The 17,574-nt window shown below is 39.3% G+C and overlaps 1 protein-coding gene across 4 annotated transcripts in view; it reads left to right on the top strand.

Moving 5' to 3' along the window:
* The window catches only part of RTTN (rotatin), a 204,872-nt gene that overhangs the window by 169,628 nt on the left and 17,670 nt on the right, over positions 1 to 17,574 (top strand). For 3 of the 4 annotated variants that reach the window (XM_054460788.2, XM_063653821.1, XM_063653822.1), the window contains 5 exons: positions 6,800 to 6,905; positions 7,669 to 7,766; positions 9,004 to 9,081; positions 12,947 to 13,073; positions 16,913 to 17,115. In XM_054460788.2, the coding sequence (XP_054316763.1) occupies positions 6,800 to 6,905; positions 7,669 to 7,766; positions 9,004 to 9,081; positions 12,947 to 13,073; positions 16,913 to 17,115 (612 nt within the window). Of the gene's footprint in view, positions 1 to 6,799; positions 6,906 to 7,668; positions 7,767 to 9,003; positions 9,082 to 9,474; positions 9,639 to 11,827; positions 11,962 to 12,946; positions 13,074 to 16,912; positions 17,116 to 17,574 lie in introns of those variants that run through there. The other variant, XR_010124196.1, reaches the window with a different exon arrangement.

Genomic DNA, 17,574 nt, shown 5'->3' with positions numbered 1-17,574 from the left:
TACCTATGATGCAAGACAAAGTCCCCTTTGCTTTCCCTTCTGCTTTTCTCAAACAGAAGGAGTCTTGTTGTAGCCACCACAGCTGCGAAATGTGCTGGGTCATACCTAAAGTCAGCACGTCCCAGAGCCCAAGGCCTGTGGTGTACTATTTGGATATTGCTGCTGGTTATTCAGGGCCTGAGGGCTCTTCAGTCAGCAGGTAATGAATCCTGCCAGGACTGGTTTCTTCCCTTCAAGGCAGTGGGTTCCCTTGGCCCACATTTTGTCTAGAAGTGTCATCTAGGAGCTAGGGCCTGGAATGGGGGTCTCACGACTCTGCCCAGTGCCCTGTTCTATTGTGACTGAGCTGGTATCTAAGATGCAAGACAGTCTTGTTTACTCTCCTCCTCAAGTAGAAGGAAGGAGTCACTTTTGTTGCTGCAAGCCGCACTGCCTGGGATTGAGGGAGTAATGGTGTAAGGCCTCCCTTAGCTGCCCTGGCTGTTGTCTCCCTGTGTCACATGCCACCATAGTCCGCTGGCTCTAAGCCCAGCCGAACACTAGGAGTTGCCTAGGAATTGCAGGCCTTGTGTCCAAGACTGCCTTTCAAGTTTACCTAGGACCCCAGAGCACTGGCTTTACGGTGGCAAGGCTTGCCGAGAAACTCCCCTTCTGACTGCTGGTTTGGGCAGTTGATCTAAATGATCTCTCCATGCATGATTATTGGCTGAGCCCAGCACAGCTTTGCTCTCCATTGTGACAGAGCAGCACTGAATTCAATGTGAAGTCCCCCAGTTGCTGCTCTCTCCCTCCTCCAAGTGTGCAAGTTAGCTCGCCATACCAGGCAGCTGCTGCTGATAGATAGGGGAGGGGTGGTGATTCAAGACTGTATCTCCGACACTTTTCAGTTCCTCTTTCAGCCGTACACATTAAAACCAGGTACTGTGATTGCTCACCTGATTTTTGGTTCTTGTGACGGTGCTTTTCTGTGTGCATATAGCTGTTAAAATTTGGTGTTCCTGTAGGGGGAGGACAGACAGTATAGGCTTCTATTCTGCCACCTTGCTGCACTCACCTAGCTGATTCTTTTTTAACTTTTAGGTTCGGGGTACATGTGTAGGTTTGTTATATAGGTAACTTGTATCATGGGGGTTTGGTGTATAGATTATTTCATCACCCAGGTACTAAGCCTAGTACCCAACAGTTATTTTTTCTGATCTTCTCCCTCCTGCTACCCTTTACCCACTGGTAGGCCCCATTGTCTATTGTTCCCCTCTTTGTGTCCCAGTGCTCTCATCATTTAGCTCCCACTTATAAGTGAGAACAAGCAGTATTTGGTTTTCTGTTTCTGCATTGTTTCCTAAGGATCATGGCCTCGAGCTCCAACCATGTTCATGCAGAGGACATGATCTCACTCTTTTTCATGGCTGCATAGTATTCTGTGGTGTATATGTGCCACATTTTCTTTATCCAGTTTTCCATTGATGGGCATTTAAGTTGATTCCATGTCTTTACTATTGCAGATAGTGCTGCAGTGAACATTTGTATTCATGTGTCTTTATGATAGAATGATTTATATTCCTTTGGGCGTATACCCTGTAATGAGATTATAGGGTTGAATTGCAGTCCTGTTTTTAGCTTGTTGAGGAATCACCACATTGCCTTCCACAATGGTTGAACTAATTTGCGCTCCCACTAACTGTGTATAAGCATTCCCTTTTCTCCACAACCTCATCAGCGTGTGTTAGTTTTTGACTTCTTAGTAGCCATTCTGACTGGTGTGAGATGGTATCTTACTGTGGTTTTGATTTGCATTTCTCTAATGATCAGTGATGTTGAGCTTTTTTCAATATGTTTGTTGGCAATGTGTATGTCTTCTTTTGAGAAGTGTCTGTTCATGTCCTTTGCCCACTTCTTAAGGGGTTGTTTTTTTCTTGTAAATTTAAGTTCCTTATAGTTGCTGAATATTAGACCTTTGTCATATGCATAGTTTGCAGATATTTTCTCCGATTCTGTAGGTTGTCTGTTTACTCTGTTGATAGTTTTTTGCTGTGCAGACACGCTTTAGTTTAATTAGATTTCATTTGTCAATTTTTGCTTTTGCTGCAATTGCTTTTCGCATTTTCATCATGAAATCTCTGCCAGTTTCTGTGTCCAGAATGGTATTGCCTAGGTTGTCTTCCAGCGTTTTAATAGTTTTGGGGTTTATATTTAAGTCTTTAATCCATCTTCAGTTTATTTTTGTATATATATAAGGAAGGGGTCCCGTTTCAATGTATGTATATAATTAGTTATCCCAGCACCATTTATCGAATAGGGAGTTCTTTCCCCATTGTTTGTTTTTGTCAGCTTTGTCTAAGGTCAGATGGTTCTAGGTGTACACTCTTATTTCTAGGCTCTGTATTCTGTTCCATTGGTCTATGTGTTTATTTTTTATACCATTACCATACTTTGGTTACTATAGCCCTGTAGTATAGTTTGAAGTCAAGTAGCTTGATGCCTCCAGCTTTTTTCTTTTTGCTTAGAATTGCCTTGGTGTTTTGGGCTCTTTTTTGGTTCCATATGAATTTTAAAAGTTTTTTCTAGTTCTATGAAGAATGTGATTGGTGGTTCGATAGGGATAGTATTGAATCTACAAATTGCTTTGGGCAGTATGGCCATTTTAGCGATGTTGATTCTTCCTAGCCACGTTCATGGAATGTTTTTCCATTCATTTGTGTCACCACTGATTTCTTTCAGCAGTGTTTTGTATTTCTCCTTGTAGAGATCTTTCACCTCCCTGGTTAGCTGTATTCCTAGGTATTGCATTTTATTTTACTTTTGTTCTGTTTTGTTTTGGTGGCAGTTGTGAATGGGATTGCATTCCTGATTTGCCTCTCGGCATGATTGTTGGTATATAGGAATGCTAGTGACTTTTGCACATTGATTTTGTATTCTGAGACTTGGCTAAAATTGTTTATCAGCTTAAGGAGCTTTTGGGCTGAGACGATGGGGTTTTCTAGATATAGGATCATGTCATCTGCAAACAGGGATAATTTGACTTCCTCTCTTCCTATTTGGATGCCCTTTATTTCCTTCTCTTGCCTGATTGCCCTGGCCAGAACTTCCAGTACTGTGTTGAATAGGAGTGGTGAGAGAGGGCATCCTTGTCTTGTGCCAGTTTTCAAGGGGAATGCTTCTAGCTTTTGCCCATTCAGTATGATGTAGACAGCAGGTTTGTCATAGATGGCTCTCGTTATTTTAATATATGTTACTTCAATACCTAATTTGTTAGGAGTTTTTAATATGAAAAGATGTTGAATATTACTGAAAGCCTCTGTTGAGATAATCATGTTATTTTTCTTTCTAGTTCTGTTTATGTGATGAATCATGTTTATTTGTTTGCACATATGTTGAACCAACCTTGCATCCTAGGGATAAAGCCTTCTTGTTCGTAGTGGATTAGCTTTTGGATGTGCTGCTGGATTCAGTTTGCTAGTATGTTGTTGAGGGTTTTTGCATTGCTGTTCATCAAGGATATTGACCTTTTTTTTGTTGTTGTGTCTCTGCCAGTTTTGGTGTCAGGATGATGCTAGCCTCATAGAATGAGTTGAGGAGGAGTTCCTACTTCTCATTTTTTTGGGGAACAGTGTCTGTAAGAATGGTGTCAGCTCTTCTTTATAGATCTGGTAGAATTCGGCTGTCAATCCATCTGATCCATGGCTTTTATGGTGTGCGGGCTATTTATTTCTGATTCCATTTTAGAGCTCATTATTGGTCTGTTCAAGGATTCAATTTCTTCCTGGTTCAGTCTTGGGAGGATATATGTGGCCAGGAATTTATCCACTTCTGGATTTTTAGTTTGTGTGCATAGAAGTGTTCATAATAGTCTCTGATGGTTATTTCTGTGGGGTCAGTGGTAATATCCCGTTTGTCATTTCTCATTATGTTTATTTGGATCTTTTCTCTTTTCTTCATTAGTCTAGCTAGTGGTCCATATATATATATATTTTTTTTTCAAAAAACCGGCTCCTCACTTCATTGGTCTTTTGAATGGTTTTTCATGTCTCAGTCTCCTTCAGCTCTGATTCTTTCTTGTGTTCTACTAGCTTTGGGGTTGGTTTGCTCTTTCTTCTCTAGTTATTTTAGTTGTGATGTTAGGTGCTAACTTGAGATCTTTCTAACTTTTCAATATGGGCATTTAGTGCTCCAAATTTTTCTGTTAACACTACCTTAGCTATGTCCCAGAGATTCTGGTATGTTATCATTGTTCTCATTAGTTTCAAAGAACTTACTGATTTTTGCCTTAATTTCATTATTTGCCCAAAAGTTATTCAGGAGCAGGATGCTTAATTTCAATGTAAATGAATGGTTTTGTGCAATTTTCTTTGTATTGAATTCTGTTTTTATTGTGCTATGGTCTGAGAGTGTGGATGGTGTATGTATTAGACCATTCTTACATTGCTGTAAAGAAATACCTGACACTGAGTAATTTATAAAGAAAAGAGGTTTAATTGGCTCACGGTTCCACAGGCTGTACAGGAAGCATAATGCTGGCATCTACTCAGCTTCTGAGAAGGCCTCAGGAAACCTTCAGTTGTGGCAGAAGGGGGAGCGAGGCATCTCACATGGTGGGAGCAGGAGGAAGAGAGAGGGGCAAGATGCCACACACTTTTAAACAACCAGATCTCATGAGAACTCTGTTACAGGAACAGAACCAAAGGGATGGTGCTAAACCATTCATGGAGGATCTACCCCAATGATCCAGTCCCCAACGTTAGGGATTATAGTTGAACATGAGATTTGGGTGGGGACACAGATCCAAACCATATCAGTATAATTTTGATTTTTTTGAATTTGCTGAAATTTGTTTTTTGTCTGATTGTGTGGTTGATTTCAGAGTATGTGCCATGTGGCAATGAGAAAAATGTATACTCTGTTGTATTCTGGTGGGGAGTTCTATAGATGTCTATCAGATCCATTTGGTCCAGTGTTGAGTTCAGGTCTTGAATATCTTTGTTAATTTTTTGCCTGGATTATCTGTCTGATACTGTCAGTGGGGTGTTGAAGTCTCCCACGTTACCCTATGGGAGTCTAAGTCTCTTTGAAGATCTCTTAAGAACTTGCTTTATGAATCTGGATGCTTCTGTGTTTAGTGCATATATATTTAGGATAGCTAGGTTGCCTTGTAGAATTGAGTCCTTTACTATTTCTAATGCCCTTCTTTGTCTTTTTTTATCTTTGTTGGTTTAAAGTCTATTTTGTCTGAAATTAGAATTGCAATCCCTGCTTTTTTCTGTTTTTCATTGCTTGGTAGCCTTTTTCCATCCCTTTATTTTGAGCCTATGTGTGTCATTGCATATGAGATGGGTGAGTGCCTGCAGGCAAGGCAGTGTGAAGGAGGCTGCAGTGGGGGAAGAATGCTGGTGCTTGTCCACTGGGGTCACTCTGCTGGAGCACTCTGCTAGTCAGGCACAGTCTGCCAGTGCAGGAGCTACCGTGTGGGCCTGTACCTGGGAGCTTCACTCCAAGCAGGTGTGGCTAGGCTCCGACTCTGGGAGAAGCCAGCAGACCAAAGGGTGGCCCAGACTGGCTCCATCTCATGGGCAAGACCACCCTGCAGAGTTGAGGTCCCACAGTTTCCCTAGGGATAAAGTCTCCTATGGGAGCAAATCTAGCCTAAGGGGATGGGCATCCTTGGCCGTGCTCCGCGATAGACATTCCCATACCAAACTCTCTGGGCTCTGCCTCAGCTGGAGTTCTGCTTCTACCGCTTCCCTAAGCAGCTTTCCCTGACAACTCAAATGTCCATGGTGGTCCAGGGGTCCCTTCCTACCAGGGTTCCAGAGGCCTGTGGGGAGAGCGAATTTTGTTCCTTGCCTTTTCAACTTCCCCCTCTGCAGGAGTTGTTGGGGGCCAGGAACAAGTTGTGGTGCTTGGTAGCCCCGAGCAGGGTCCCCAGCTTCCTCCCACTTCAGCCCCAGCTCTGTCTTTTCCCTCCATCTGCTCTCAATGCCCTCCCTCTGAAGATCTGCTAGGAGTGTGCCAGTCTTCTGATGTCCCAGTCCCTCAGTGGGAGATGTTCCTCCTGGCTGTATCTAGTTGGCCATCTTGGAGCAGAAATTTCTAGTTTTGTTTTGTTTTGTTTTTTAATAAAAATGTATGGAATCTGTTATTGTGTCTACTTTTGTAGACACAATATTAGAAAATTTTAAGTGAAAAATTTCTAACTCATAAATTTAAATGTATAAAGGAAATATACAGAAATAGTAGTTTCGGAATTACAAATGATTTTCCATTTCTCTGAAAGTCAAAAAAGTTATGCACCATTTTTTGAGAAAATGTTATGTGACAGGTGCATGTTACCATAGAAATGACAGATGGAAAGAACCAAATCACCTGAGATATAGGGGTAGTTTAGATAGAAATGGAGAGAGGGGAATGTGTCCCCAGAAAGAGAAAGGAGGAAATTGATGACAGTTCTCCTGTTCAGCAGTTTTACAAGGACCCATTTTAATAAGGTACACACATATATATACAATATGCTCTGGTGAATTTGAGTAAGTATATGAGCTTGCTATGTGAAAGCTAAATAAAGCTTTTTTCTGTAGATGATGAGTCTTTGAGAATGATTGTTGTTCTTTTCCATATTATAAACAACTTATACAGTCTTATCCACACAGAACATTCTCAAATATTAATGACTTATCAAAATCCAGTGTATTTCACATGATAGTTGAAACCTAACAATATCTTTTAAGTAGAAAATGTTCTTTATTCACAACAGTTTTGCTCCAGATTAAATATTTCTTCAAGGCAGTTTGATTTGTATTCTCTGCAGTGCTATGAAGGGAAATCCTCCAAAGATATCCTGAAAAGAGTAGCTGCAAATGCATTGATGTCACTTCTGGCTGTCAGTAGAAGAGCACAGAAACATGCTTTGAAAGGTGAGCCACATGACACATCAGCTGTTTTGATGGCATTATCAATTCATATGTTTTGTTGCTTGTTCAAGTTAATTTTCTTTGGACTCAAAATGTAAAAAACGTATAGTATAATCTCAGTGTCACTAAAAATAATTTTTTTCCATACAGAAGCAGTAAATATGCATTACTTTTCAAATAAAAAGATTAGACATAGTTCGTTTTTGTTTGTTTAATATGTGATGGTTCTTGCTCTAAAGAACCTATATGTAAATATTAGAGAAGCTAAAAGTTAACACATTGAGTTTCATTATAATTAAATATTACTATCCAAAGCACTCAGTGCATACCTGAACAAAACCCACATAGTTTTGATGGTAAAAACAGCAACAGATGATTCCATATTTTCGTATAAATTTCTCTCTTGAGTGTTGTAATTTCTCATTTGGGAATCGGAGAATATAGATCTGAGAATTAAAAGAGAATAATGGCAACATCAGGTCCATTAATATCAATTGTGATTTGCTACTAAAACAACTGATGTATTCCTCAAGTTGTAAATTGGACTTGGGTAGTATCTTGCTAAAAACTGAAAACAAGTGGCCTTCAGCATTTTAGTCCTCTTACTTTTCCCCCCTCTGATTCATTAATCTCTGACTGAAAATTCTAAAATGAAGTGGGTCATAAACAGAAAATGTTACCTTTTTGAGAATCTGATTGGTATATGTGGTTTTAACTTACTTGGAAATAGAATATCCTTTTGACTACTGCAGATTTTGTCTTTCAGCCAATCTTATAGACAACTGCATGGAGCAGATGAAACACATAAATGCACAACTGAACCTAGATTCTCTGAGGCCTGGGAAAGCAGCATTGAAAAAAAAGGTAACATTCTGGGAAAAATGAATGGCTATATATAGACACCATTCTCCAGTCCTCTTGTGCCTAGAAATGAGCATGAGCTTGAAATGAGTGTCTCATTTAGAAGAAAGGTACAGATGGATAAATTAATGAGACTACTACATTAGCAGATTGTTGGCTTTTTTTGGTCTTAATTCTTACTTGAAGATCTTTAGGCAACGTCTGTCTATTATGTACTGTTGTTATTATAAACATTGGAAATATCCACATATACATGATACTATGCCAGATAAATTTTTTATACTACAAAAAGAAAATCTTTATCTCAAAACAAGCATAGGTTAACTAGGAATGAGATCTATAACAACTATAATTTATTAAGAGATTTCTATATGTCAGCCACTATTGAAACATTTCATATTTATTATCTCATGAACAAACACTCATTACAGCATAGTCACACAACTGGTAATTGATGGAGCTAATATTTGCCCCAAATCTGGGTGGTTGCAGAGCTGGTATGCCTCATCTCTGTTTATCTCCTCCTGTGCCTTCTGAATATCTCCTCTAGCATTGAGTCTGCTGGACTCATGTTGAAACTGCATGCTCAGGTAAACTGAAAATAACATAGTTATTATATAATAGCTATGATTAACAGTAACTACTGTGGTTAACAAGATCTGCCACCCACTTATTCAGTAAATGAAAGTGTGTGAATAGTATAAATATATAAATATAAGTGTGTAGGTAAGGCCATTATAGCAGCACTCTATGTAATAACTAGTTTCTACTGCATTTAATAAGAAACCAAGACAAAGTCTTATTTAATAATGTAATTGATGCAGGAGATTGATTGTGTGTTTATCGGGTCTTTTTTTTTTTTTTTTTTTTTTTTTTTTGCCTCTTTTCCTCTCTAGCCAAAGGCCCTTCATCATTGAGAAAGTCAGCCAACACCTGATATGATTGAAAATCTGTCAGTATCTGCCTCACTTTAATGAGATGAAACATGGAGGCTATCATATATCCGAGTTCCTCCATGCTTGATAGAACAGAAATAGCTTTTTCGTGGTGAATGTGCTTCTTGAGATATGGTCATCTTTCAGAGATCGTTAGCCTGTCAGTTTCCTCAAAGTTACAGTGGTCGGGCATGATTAGAGCACACCTGCATTGTACTGTGACCCAAAGGGGGGGGAATTACTATCCACAAAAAGTGAAGTATGCTGTTGCATTCACAGTTTTCAACTGCTTTTTGTTTAAATAGGAGGATGGTGTTATTAAAGAGTTAAGCATTGCCATGCAGCTCCTAAGAAACTGTCTTTATCAAAATGAGGAATGTAAAGTAAGTAGAGCTACTTTTCAAAATTTTAATGGGAGTACTGGTATTAAGCAGTTCAATTTTTATATGAGATAACGTAGTAGGAAAAATGGAAAGCTCTGACTTTTAAATTTTTAGACACACAGTTGATTGGTCCTTAAACTCAGTGTTAATTGTCAGAAATGTGTGTATCTAATCGTTATTCATCAACACTGATTACATTGTGTATATCAGTGTTTTGATTTATCGTTGAAACTTTAACTTCACAAACTTCAGCCTCATTCTGTACTCTTAGGTATTTTAAATGTTTTAGGTATGAAATGAATGGCTGGATGTGTCTTATAAGGTAGATTCTTTCAAAAAGGGTTGTCAAAACAACTCTTCAAGGAAATAATTGAAGCTATCTGTATCTATAAGGAAAGAAGATGAAGAGTTTCCTGCTTCAAAGGAGAAGATAGTTAGAGCTGCTACCTAGTGTGGCCACATCCACCGAGAGGAAGTTTCTTCTAGCTCTGCTGACTCCCTGTGACCATTTACACAGCCCTTCTGTCTAAAAATCACTGAGATATTTTGCTTCGTCTGTGAGCATTGATGATGTTTTAAACCATTGTATCAGTACTACTGTAGAGGATATAATCTTTTGAACACTCTGATTTGCTTTGTCTATAGTTTTACAACACTTTTGAAATACTAGATTAATGCTTTAATGCAGAAATACTAGATTATTCTTTATAAAAGCTGGCCATGAAAATAAAATTTTAAAAAATACTAAATTAAAGCTTTAATATAGAAAGCAAAGATAAATTATAGAAGCTTTTATTGCCTTGTAAATTTTTACCTGTTTTGCTTTTACTTGTGGTAAGAGCACAACTGGAAAAACCATACCACATCTGGGGAAAATGGACATGTTGAACACACTTATTCCTTAAGCGATGTTAAAAAGCCAGATACATTATATTTCAAAGTAGTTTGATGGAAATTAAGTATTTATTTATAAATACTTATAAAATTCCCTATATATGAATTTATATAAACTTTTTCTCAAAACAAAAGTGCCATTAATAAACTTAATGATTCCTTCGTGCTTATGATATTATGCTTGTGACTGGATGTACAGTCAGTATTTGTGTGTAAATGTAAATATATAAATTTCATGTGTATGTGCAGTTAATATTCATTCATGACACCTTATTCAGGGAAATACTCTGGAATACTTTACATGTGGGATCTACCTATAAAGATTTATGAAATGCTAACCTGGCTACTAGGTATAAATATTGTGCTCAATTTGTATCACATTAGCCATTTATAAAAGTGTAATATCTCAATAAGTCAAAGCATTTCTGTATTTCTAAGTTGTTTAATAAGAAGTAAATCCAAAGAATATTAAGATTATCCTTGAGTATAAATATAATATTACGGAGGTAGAGATTGTTAATTTCAATTTCAGCTTTTATCAGGTGTATGGCATGTTCTCATTATTAATAGTTGGCCACTATTGGGTAATTCACCAGGTCACCCACTGCCACTCCACCCTGCTGTTTGCATATGCATAATATTAAGGGGTTTTCATACTGGAAGGATCATGGTGGCTGTGAGGTAAATGAATTAAACAGTGGACAAGGTTAGATGGAGGGGACTGTCGTAGTGCAGACAAGAGATGATGGCACCTTAACTTGAGCAGGTGGAAAGGAGAAGGAGGGTAGGGAGTAAATTTGAGGCATTGAGAAGAGGAGGAATGTAGAATGATCATGCATTAAGAGTGCATGATAGAGCAGAGCGCAGGTGTGAGAGACCCGATATTCATGCTTGCACGTGCTAGCCTCAAGAGTCTTTGGGGCATCCAGTTGAAAAATGGCTTGTGGCCTGTAGATTTTATGGGTCTGGGACTCTAAGGAGTGATACAAGCTGGGAGTATTAGGAGTTATCAATGTGTAGATGGTGTTTGTGGTCCTCACTATTGTTGAAATTTCCCAAGAAAGTATGTAATGAAAACCAAGGTCATATCTTTGGAAAATAGGAACATTTAAGAGGGGGCAGAAAACAAATGAGAAGGGAATACTGGAAAAGGAATTTGGAGATTGCATTAGGCCGTTCTTGCCTTGCTATGAAGAAATATCTGAGACTAGGTAATTTATTAAAGAAAAGAGGTTTAATTGGCTCACAGTTCTGCAGGGTATACAGGAAGCACAGTGGCATCTGCTTCTGGGGAGGCCTCAGGAAGCTTCCAATCATGACAAGAAGGCAAAAGGGGAACAGGCACATCACATTACTAGAACTGGAGCAAGAGTGAGAGAGCTGGCAAGGAGGTGCCACACACTTTTAAATGACCAGATCTCATGAGATCACTCACTGTCTTGAGGAAAGCACCAAGCCACGAGGAATCCGCCCTCAAGATATAAACACCTCCCACCAGGCCTCACCTCTAGCACTGGGGATTACAATTCAACATGAGATTTGGGCAGGGACAAATATCCAGATTCTAAAATGATCCAAGATAGAGCAGCAGCATGGAAATTAAGAGACATATAGCAAATGCCACAGTGCTTAAGCATTGGTGGCAACCACAAAAGTAGAAGTGGCCTCAATAGAATCATCAGGGCAGAAAATAAATGGAAATGAGCTAAAGATTAAATGTGAGGCAGGGAAATTACAGCAATAATAATGTAGAAGTTTGGTCATGAAAAGTGGCATTAATAACTTAGGACATATAAGGTGAAAGGAAATGAGTATGTTTGTTTCTCTTAACATGTAAACTACTTGAATACAGGCACAGAAATGAGCCAGTTGGGGACGAGTTGTTTAAGAGATAACAAGAGGAGAACTAACTGGTGGATTAAGATCCCTGAGGAGGCGGGAAGAGCTGTGTTTCAGAACACAGATGGATGTATCAATCTCTGGCAGGCAAGAAGTGGAACACCTCTTTGTCACTACCAGGCAGACAGAAAGGATGAATGGATGAAAATACAGATAAACTATGGGGACAGATTGGCAGAGCAGATAAAGGAGTTTGTACTTAATCATTTCTGTCTTCTCTGTGAAATAGTAAACAAGGTCATCTGCTGCAGATGGAGGGCTGTGTGCCACAGAGAGTGGTGAACATGGGAAGAACTTTAGGGAGAGCACTAGGAATGACTTCAGTGCTTACAGAGAGTGTTGAACACTGGGAATCACTTCTCCTCTTCTGCTACTTGATGCTATGTGAAATTTTATAGGGTGTGTGTATTTATGTGCATGCTCACGTGCATGAACATGGGTCTACAAGTTACCTCGGAATTCTTGTTCATTTAAAACATATTGCTGCACTTAAATAGCTGTATTTTATCTGCAGTATTGTCCCACGGTAACTGATCTTTGTAATGAAGACTCTGAGTTACTTCAGAATTTATTGATTTATCATAATATTTAGACTGAATTTTATATATTCAAATTACTCAAAAACTGTAATTTACTTTGAGTATATACACACATAAACACACACAGAGAGAGAGAGAGAAGGAGAGGGAGAGAGGGTGGCCAAAGAGGACTCAGAGTTGATCAGAATGTTTACTTAACCAGAAATTCTCACTTCTTGGCCATTTCATAGCATTTACAGGAATTTATTCAGTGTTGTGAGATATCACTTTGCTGTTTAATTTACATGTTACAAAGGCTATTTTCTATGCTTCCTACCTTAGTGGTACATCTTAACCATCCTGATGTCAAGATTGGTCAGGCTCGTGGTCAGGGCAGCCATGTGTGGAGCCCAGTGGGGCTGGGGCAGGATGCTGAAGCCATCCACAGGGTTCTCCTTGTGTCTTATGTTGGTGGCTTTTTGTTATTGTTTTGATTTTAATGTTATATTTTCATATATTCAGACTAATGCTGTCTTTTTCCCTTCCTTCAACAGGAAGCAGCTCTTGAAGCTCACCTTGTCCCTGTGTTGCACTCTCTCTGGCCTTGGATTTTGATGGATGATTCATTGATGCAAATTTCTCTGCAGCTCCTTTGTGTCTATACTGCAAAATTTCCAAATGGTAAATAGGATCCAATACTGCCTTTCAATAATATATCAAAATACTAGGTTTATAAATGTTGTTAAGGTGGACTGTAAAAACTAATACATATTTTGAAGTATTTCTCTGATTTATTGAGGATATGGTGGGCAAAGGCAAGCTTTCTCGTAGGTATTATGAGAGCAGACAGATATTTTAGTGTGTTTGTTGGCATGAGAGAGTCATTGGCAGTGCAGGGAATAGAGAGGGAGGACTAGTCTGATTATCTGGCAATGGGAAATTGAGTTTAGTAGGAAAATTGAGAGGATAAAAATTATGATGTAAGACCTCAAAAGCCAGGTGAAGGTTAGAACTTCTTATAGATTCTAGGGCATGAGACTGGCATGTTGAAAGTTAGTTCTCAGAACAGTTGGTCTGGTGATACTTGATATCACTAGGGCTCGTCTTTCACTCATGCACTTGATAGACATTTTATCAAGAGCCTGCGGTGGGCCATGCACTGTGAGTTCTGGTGAGAGTGATCTGAAATGAGATAGGAGGACAGGTCATGTAGGGCCTCAGGGGCCAGAGTAGGGATTTTGGATTTTTATGTGAGTTTAACAGGATGACACTGGCAGTTGTAAGCTGGTGAGTGGCATGATTTAATTTGTGTTTAAGAAGGATTAGGCTGGGTGCGGTGGCTCATGCCTGTAATGCCAGCACTTTGGGAGACCCAGGCAGGCGGATCACTTGAAGTCTGGAGTTTGAGACCAGCCTGGCCAACATGAGGAAACCCTGTCTCTACTAAAAAGACAAAAATTAGCCAGGCATGATGGTGCATGCCTGTAGTCCCAGCTACTCAGGAGGCTGAAGCAGGAGAATCACTTGAACCCAGGAAGTGGAGGTTGCAGTGAGCCGAGATCACGCCACTATACTCCAGTCTGGGCGGCAGAGTGAAACTCTGTCTCACAAAGAAAAGAAAAGAAAAGAAAAAGTACCCTGGGTGGTATGTGGAGAATGGATGATTGGGAGCAAGTCTAGAAGCAGGGAGACTTGTCATGGAGATATAATGGTGGCTTGGCCTTGAGTGGTAGCTGGAGAGATTGAGAGAAGTAGACAGATTCAGTATATAGCTCAAAGGTAGAGTCAAGGATACCTGTCGTGGGAGGTAGGAAGGAAAAAAAGGTGTCCGGAGTGAACTTCATTTGGAGAAATGAATCTGGGTGCACAGTAGTGCCATTTACTAAAATGGGGAAGATTTAAAAGAAGCAGACTTGAAGTGAGAAAGTAGTAGGAATCAAGAGTTCTGTTTGGTCTTGTTAAGTCTGAGGTGTTGATGTTCACTCAAGTGAATATAGTAAGCTGGAGTTGAATTCAACAGAGTAGAGGTAAGTTTGAAGATTTAAAATGTTAGGAATATTATTAGTTATTTGTTGCTACAAAAGAAATTACTCTAAAATTTAGCATCTGCAAACATCAATCATTTCATTATGCCACGGCTTCTGTGGCTCAGGAATCTGGGAATGGCTAATCTGGGTGGTCCTTGCTCAGAGTCTCTGCAATCATCTGAAGTGTTGACTGGGATAGAGGATCCAGTGTGACTATGGGAGCCTCAATTCCTTGCTACTTAGGGCTGTCTCAAATGACCCAGAATGAGTGGGCTGAGGGCAGAAGTTATAGTCTCTTACAATCCAGTCTCCGAAGTAACTGAACAGCACTCCTAGCTCCTGTGGGTCACACATACCAACCCTGGTACAGAGGCAGGGGCCACTGGGACCATCTTGGAGGCTGGCTACCACAGGAGTCGTTGTCATATAGATTGTATTTAAAGCCATGTGGCTGTTTGCGATTACCCAGGGAGAATGTGTAGATGGAGAAGCAGAAACCCATGACCAAGTTCTGAGGCACATCTACATTTGGAGTTAATCAAAAGATGAGAAACCAGCAGAAAAAAAAAGAGAAGGAGCAGCCAATGAGACAACAGTGCACAGTCACAGAAAGTCAGAGAAGGGCATGCTCAGTTGTGTGGAATGCTATAGAAAATTCTACTAAAATGAGGATAGAAACAGTGGCCATTGGACTTAGCAGTACTGATGTTCTTTTGGACCTTGAGGATAATTTTAGTGCAGTGCCGGAATAGAAACCTACTTAGTGTGAGTTGAGGAGAGAAGATGAAGAAGTAGAGGAGACAGCTTTTCCAAAATGTTTTACTCTTAAGAGAACAAAGAAATGGAGCAACAGCAAGAGACAGATGTGGAGTCAAGGAAGGAGTTTTTGCTCTTTTTAAAAAATGTATGTTGTTAGGACATGTTTATTAACTTAAGGGATTGGGAGAATGAGGTGCAGGAAAGAGTGCAGGTAGGAGCCCAGCCTGAGAGGATAAGAGAGGTGCGAGCTAGAGCACAGCTGACAACAGAAGCAGAGGGAAGGCTGAGAGGAAGGATGTGGGTTTAGGAAGGCTGGTAGACTTGATGGGAATGATGAGAAAATTCCCATTTTGAATACTTCTGCTTTCTTCATTTAGGAGAGAACACTGACACTAAGAATGAGCAAAGACAAGGAGTAGAGGTGATGTGAGAAGAGGAGAAGGTGTGAAGTAGCTGTTTTTAGAGGAAGGAAAGTAAACACACTAGAGAAGCAAAGTAGGATTTCTGGCTGTGTTAAGTACCCATTTAAAATTTATGGTCATAAATTTAGGATTTGACTAGTTAGCAAGTTTTTGTGCTTTCTTCTAACTACACTCAGTAGCCCAGCAACTGGGGTCTCTGGATATCAAAGGTTATACAGAGAAGGGACTGGAACTCAAAACAGTTAACAGCCCATCTAGTTACTGCCAGATGCTGTTGATGGCTGATTCCTTTGAATAATCTGCCAGATGCTGATGATGGCTTATTCCTTTGAATAATCTGACACCTCTGGAGCTGTCCATTTTGATACCCAACTCAGGTTGTCTCCAGTCAGCACAAAGAGATATAAACAGACCTTCAAGCTCTTGAACTTGAACTGTCATTGAAGCATATGCGTACAGGATTGTCCTTGCCTTCATTCTGTGCTGTTAACTTTCTCCGTTCCTTAGGTCTGGTGGGAATGTCTCCTTTCAGTGCATTTTCCAGCTCCACTAGTATATCTTTTGTTTGTTTACTCCTGTTTTGTGAGTTTCTTTTACAGAATGTATTTGATTCTGATCAATTTATACTTAAGTTGGCCTCCTCATATGAACTTTCACAAGTCAATTATACCTTAGGTTTACGTATAATACAGTCTTATTGATTTAACATTAAAATGTATTTCTAATTTTTTTTTCTCCCTCAATAAGTCTCATTCAGTTACTTAATTTCCTGAGAAACACTGGACCCTGGAAAGCCTGTAGATGCCACTTTTGGCTCCTCCCATTCTAAGCTGTGTGACCTTGAGCAACAAACTGGCTTTTCTGAGCTCTATATCTTTGTTGACCAAATACAGAAAATAGTATTTGTTCCGTCCCCTTTCCCAGGGATATTATGTTCCTTATTTGTATGTTATGTAAAATGAAGACATTAGACAAGTTATCTCCTATTTCTAAAATTCTGTTCCTTTACACAGACCTTTATTTAGATGTTTTCTTTAGGAACTATTAAAAACCCTAGTATGCTTATTTTATTCTTTTTTAAAAAATAAACCTGGTGTCTTAAAGTGCTTTATTGAGATAATTAGGCCCTCCGTGAGGACAGTATATCTATTAGGTTGAATGTAGACACCAACATTAGCCTCCATTGCTAATTTGCAATTCACAGGTTAATGGCCAAGTCATTTTGTTAGACAGATATGCTTTGCCACTTAGTGTCTTCAAAAACTAAACAGGGAAACTGAGAAGACATTGTGATAGGCTGTTATTTTTGAAGGTTGCAGTTCTCTTTGTTGGTCAAGTTGTGGGCAACACCCTGTTCAAGCTACACATAGAGGAGCCGTGAGCAACTCTCTGATGCTGTGTATCCTAAAGTTGGCTTCCCAGATGCCACTGGAGAACACCACGGTTCAGCAGATGGTTTTTATGCTTCTTTCAAACCTGGCCTTGTCACATGACTGTAAAGGAGTAATTCAGAAGGTAAGCAAGTAAACTCCCCACGTATCTTAAAAGGGCACTCAGTGAAATAATCTTTCCAGTCGAAAGTTTACAACTCTGTTTCTAAGATTAATATATTATGATTTTGAGGCATTTTATTTTAAAGGATTATAAAAGGGTTAAGAGGTTCACTTTGTTTAAAGCCAGTTGATAGATGACACGTGCAGAGGGACAGGAGGTAGAGTCATACCATTTCCTTCTCATTTATCTTATTAGCTTTCAGATTGTATTTTATCATTCTCAAAGATGAGGATTTTAGAAAGCCGTCTTACATTTATTGGAGATAATAAAAGTAGTATGTTGGTCCTTAAACAGACCAAATTGAGCAGTAACAATTTCAGCTTAATTTCATTGACAAAATGGTTTATGAAATCACAGCCCACTTCCCCCTGTTAGACTTAACTTCCTTATGGCATATTAAGCAATTTTATGAGTTCTCTA

Source organism: Pongo pygmaeus, chromosome 17 (assembly GCF_028885625.2).
Source record: "Pongo pygmaeus isolate AG05252 chromosome 17, NHGRI_mPonPyg2-v2.0_pri, whole genome shotgun sequence".
Lineage (NCBI taxonomy): Eukaryota > Metazoa > Chordata > Mammalia > Primates > Hominidae > Pongo > Pongo pygmaeus.
The sequence above is the reverse complement of the archived record's forward strand: the minus strand, read 5'-3'. Positions and strand labels throughout refer to the sequence as shown.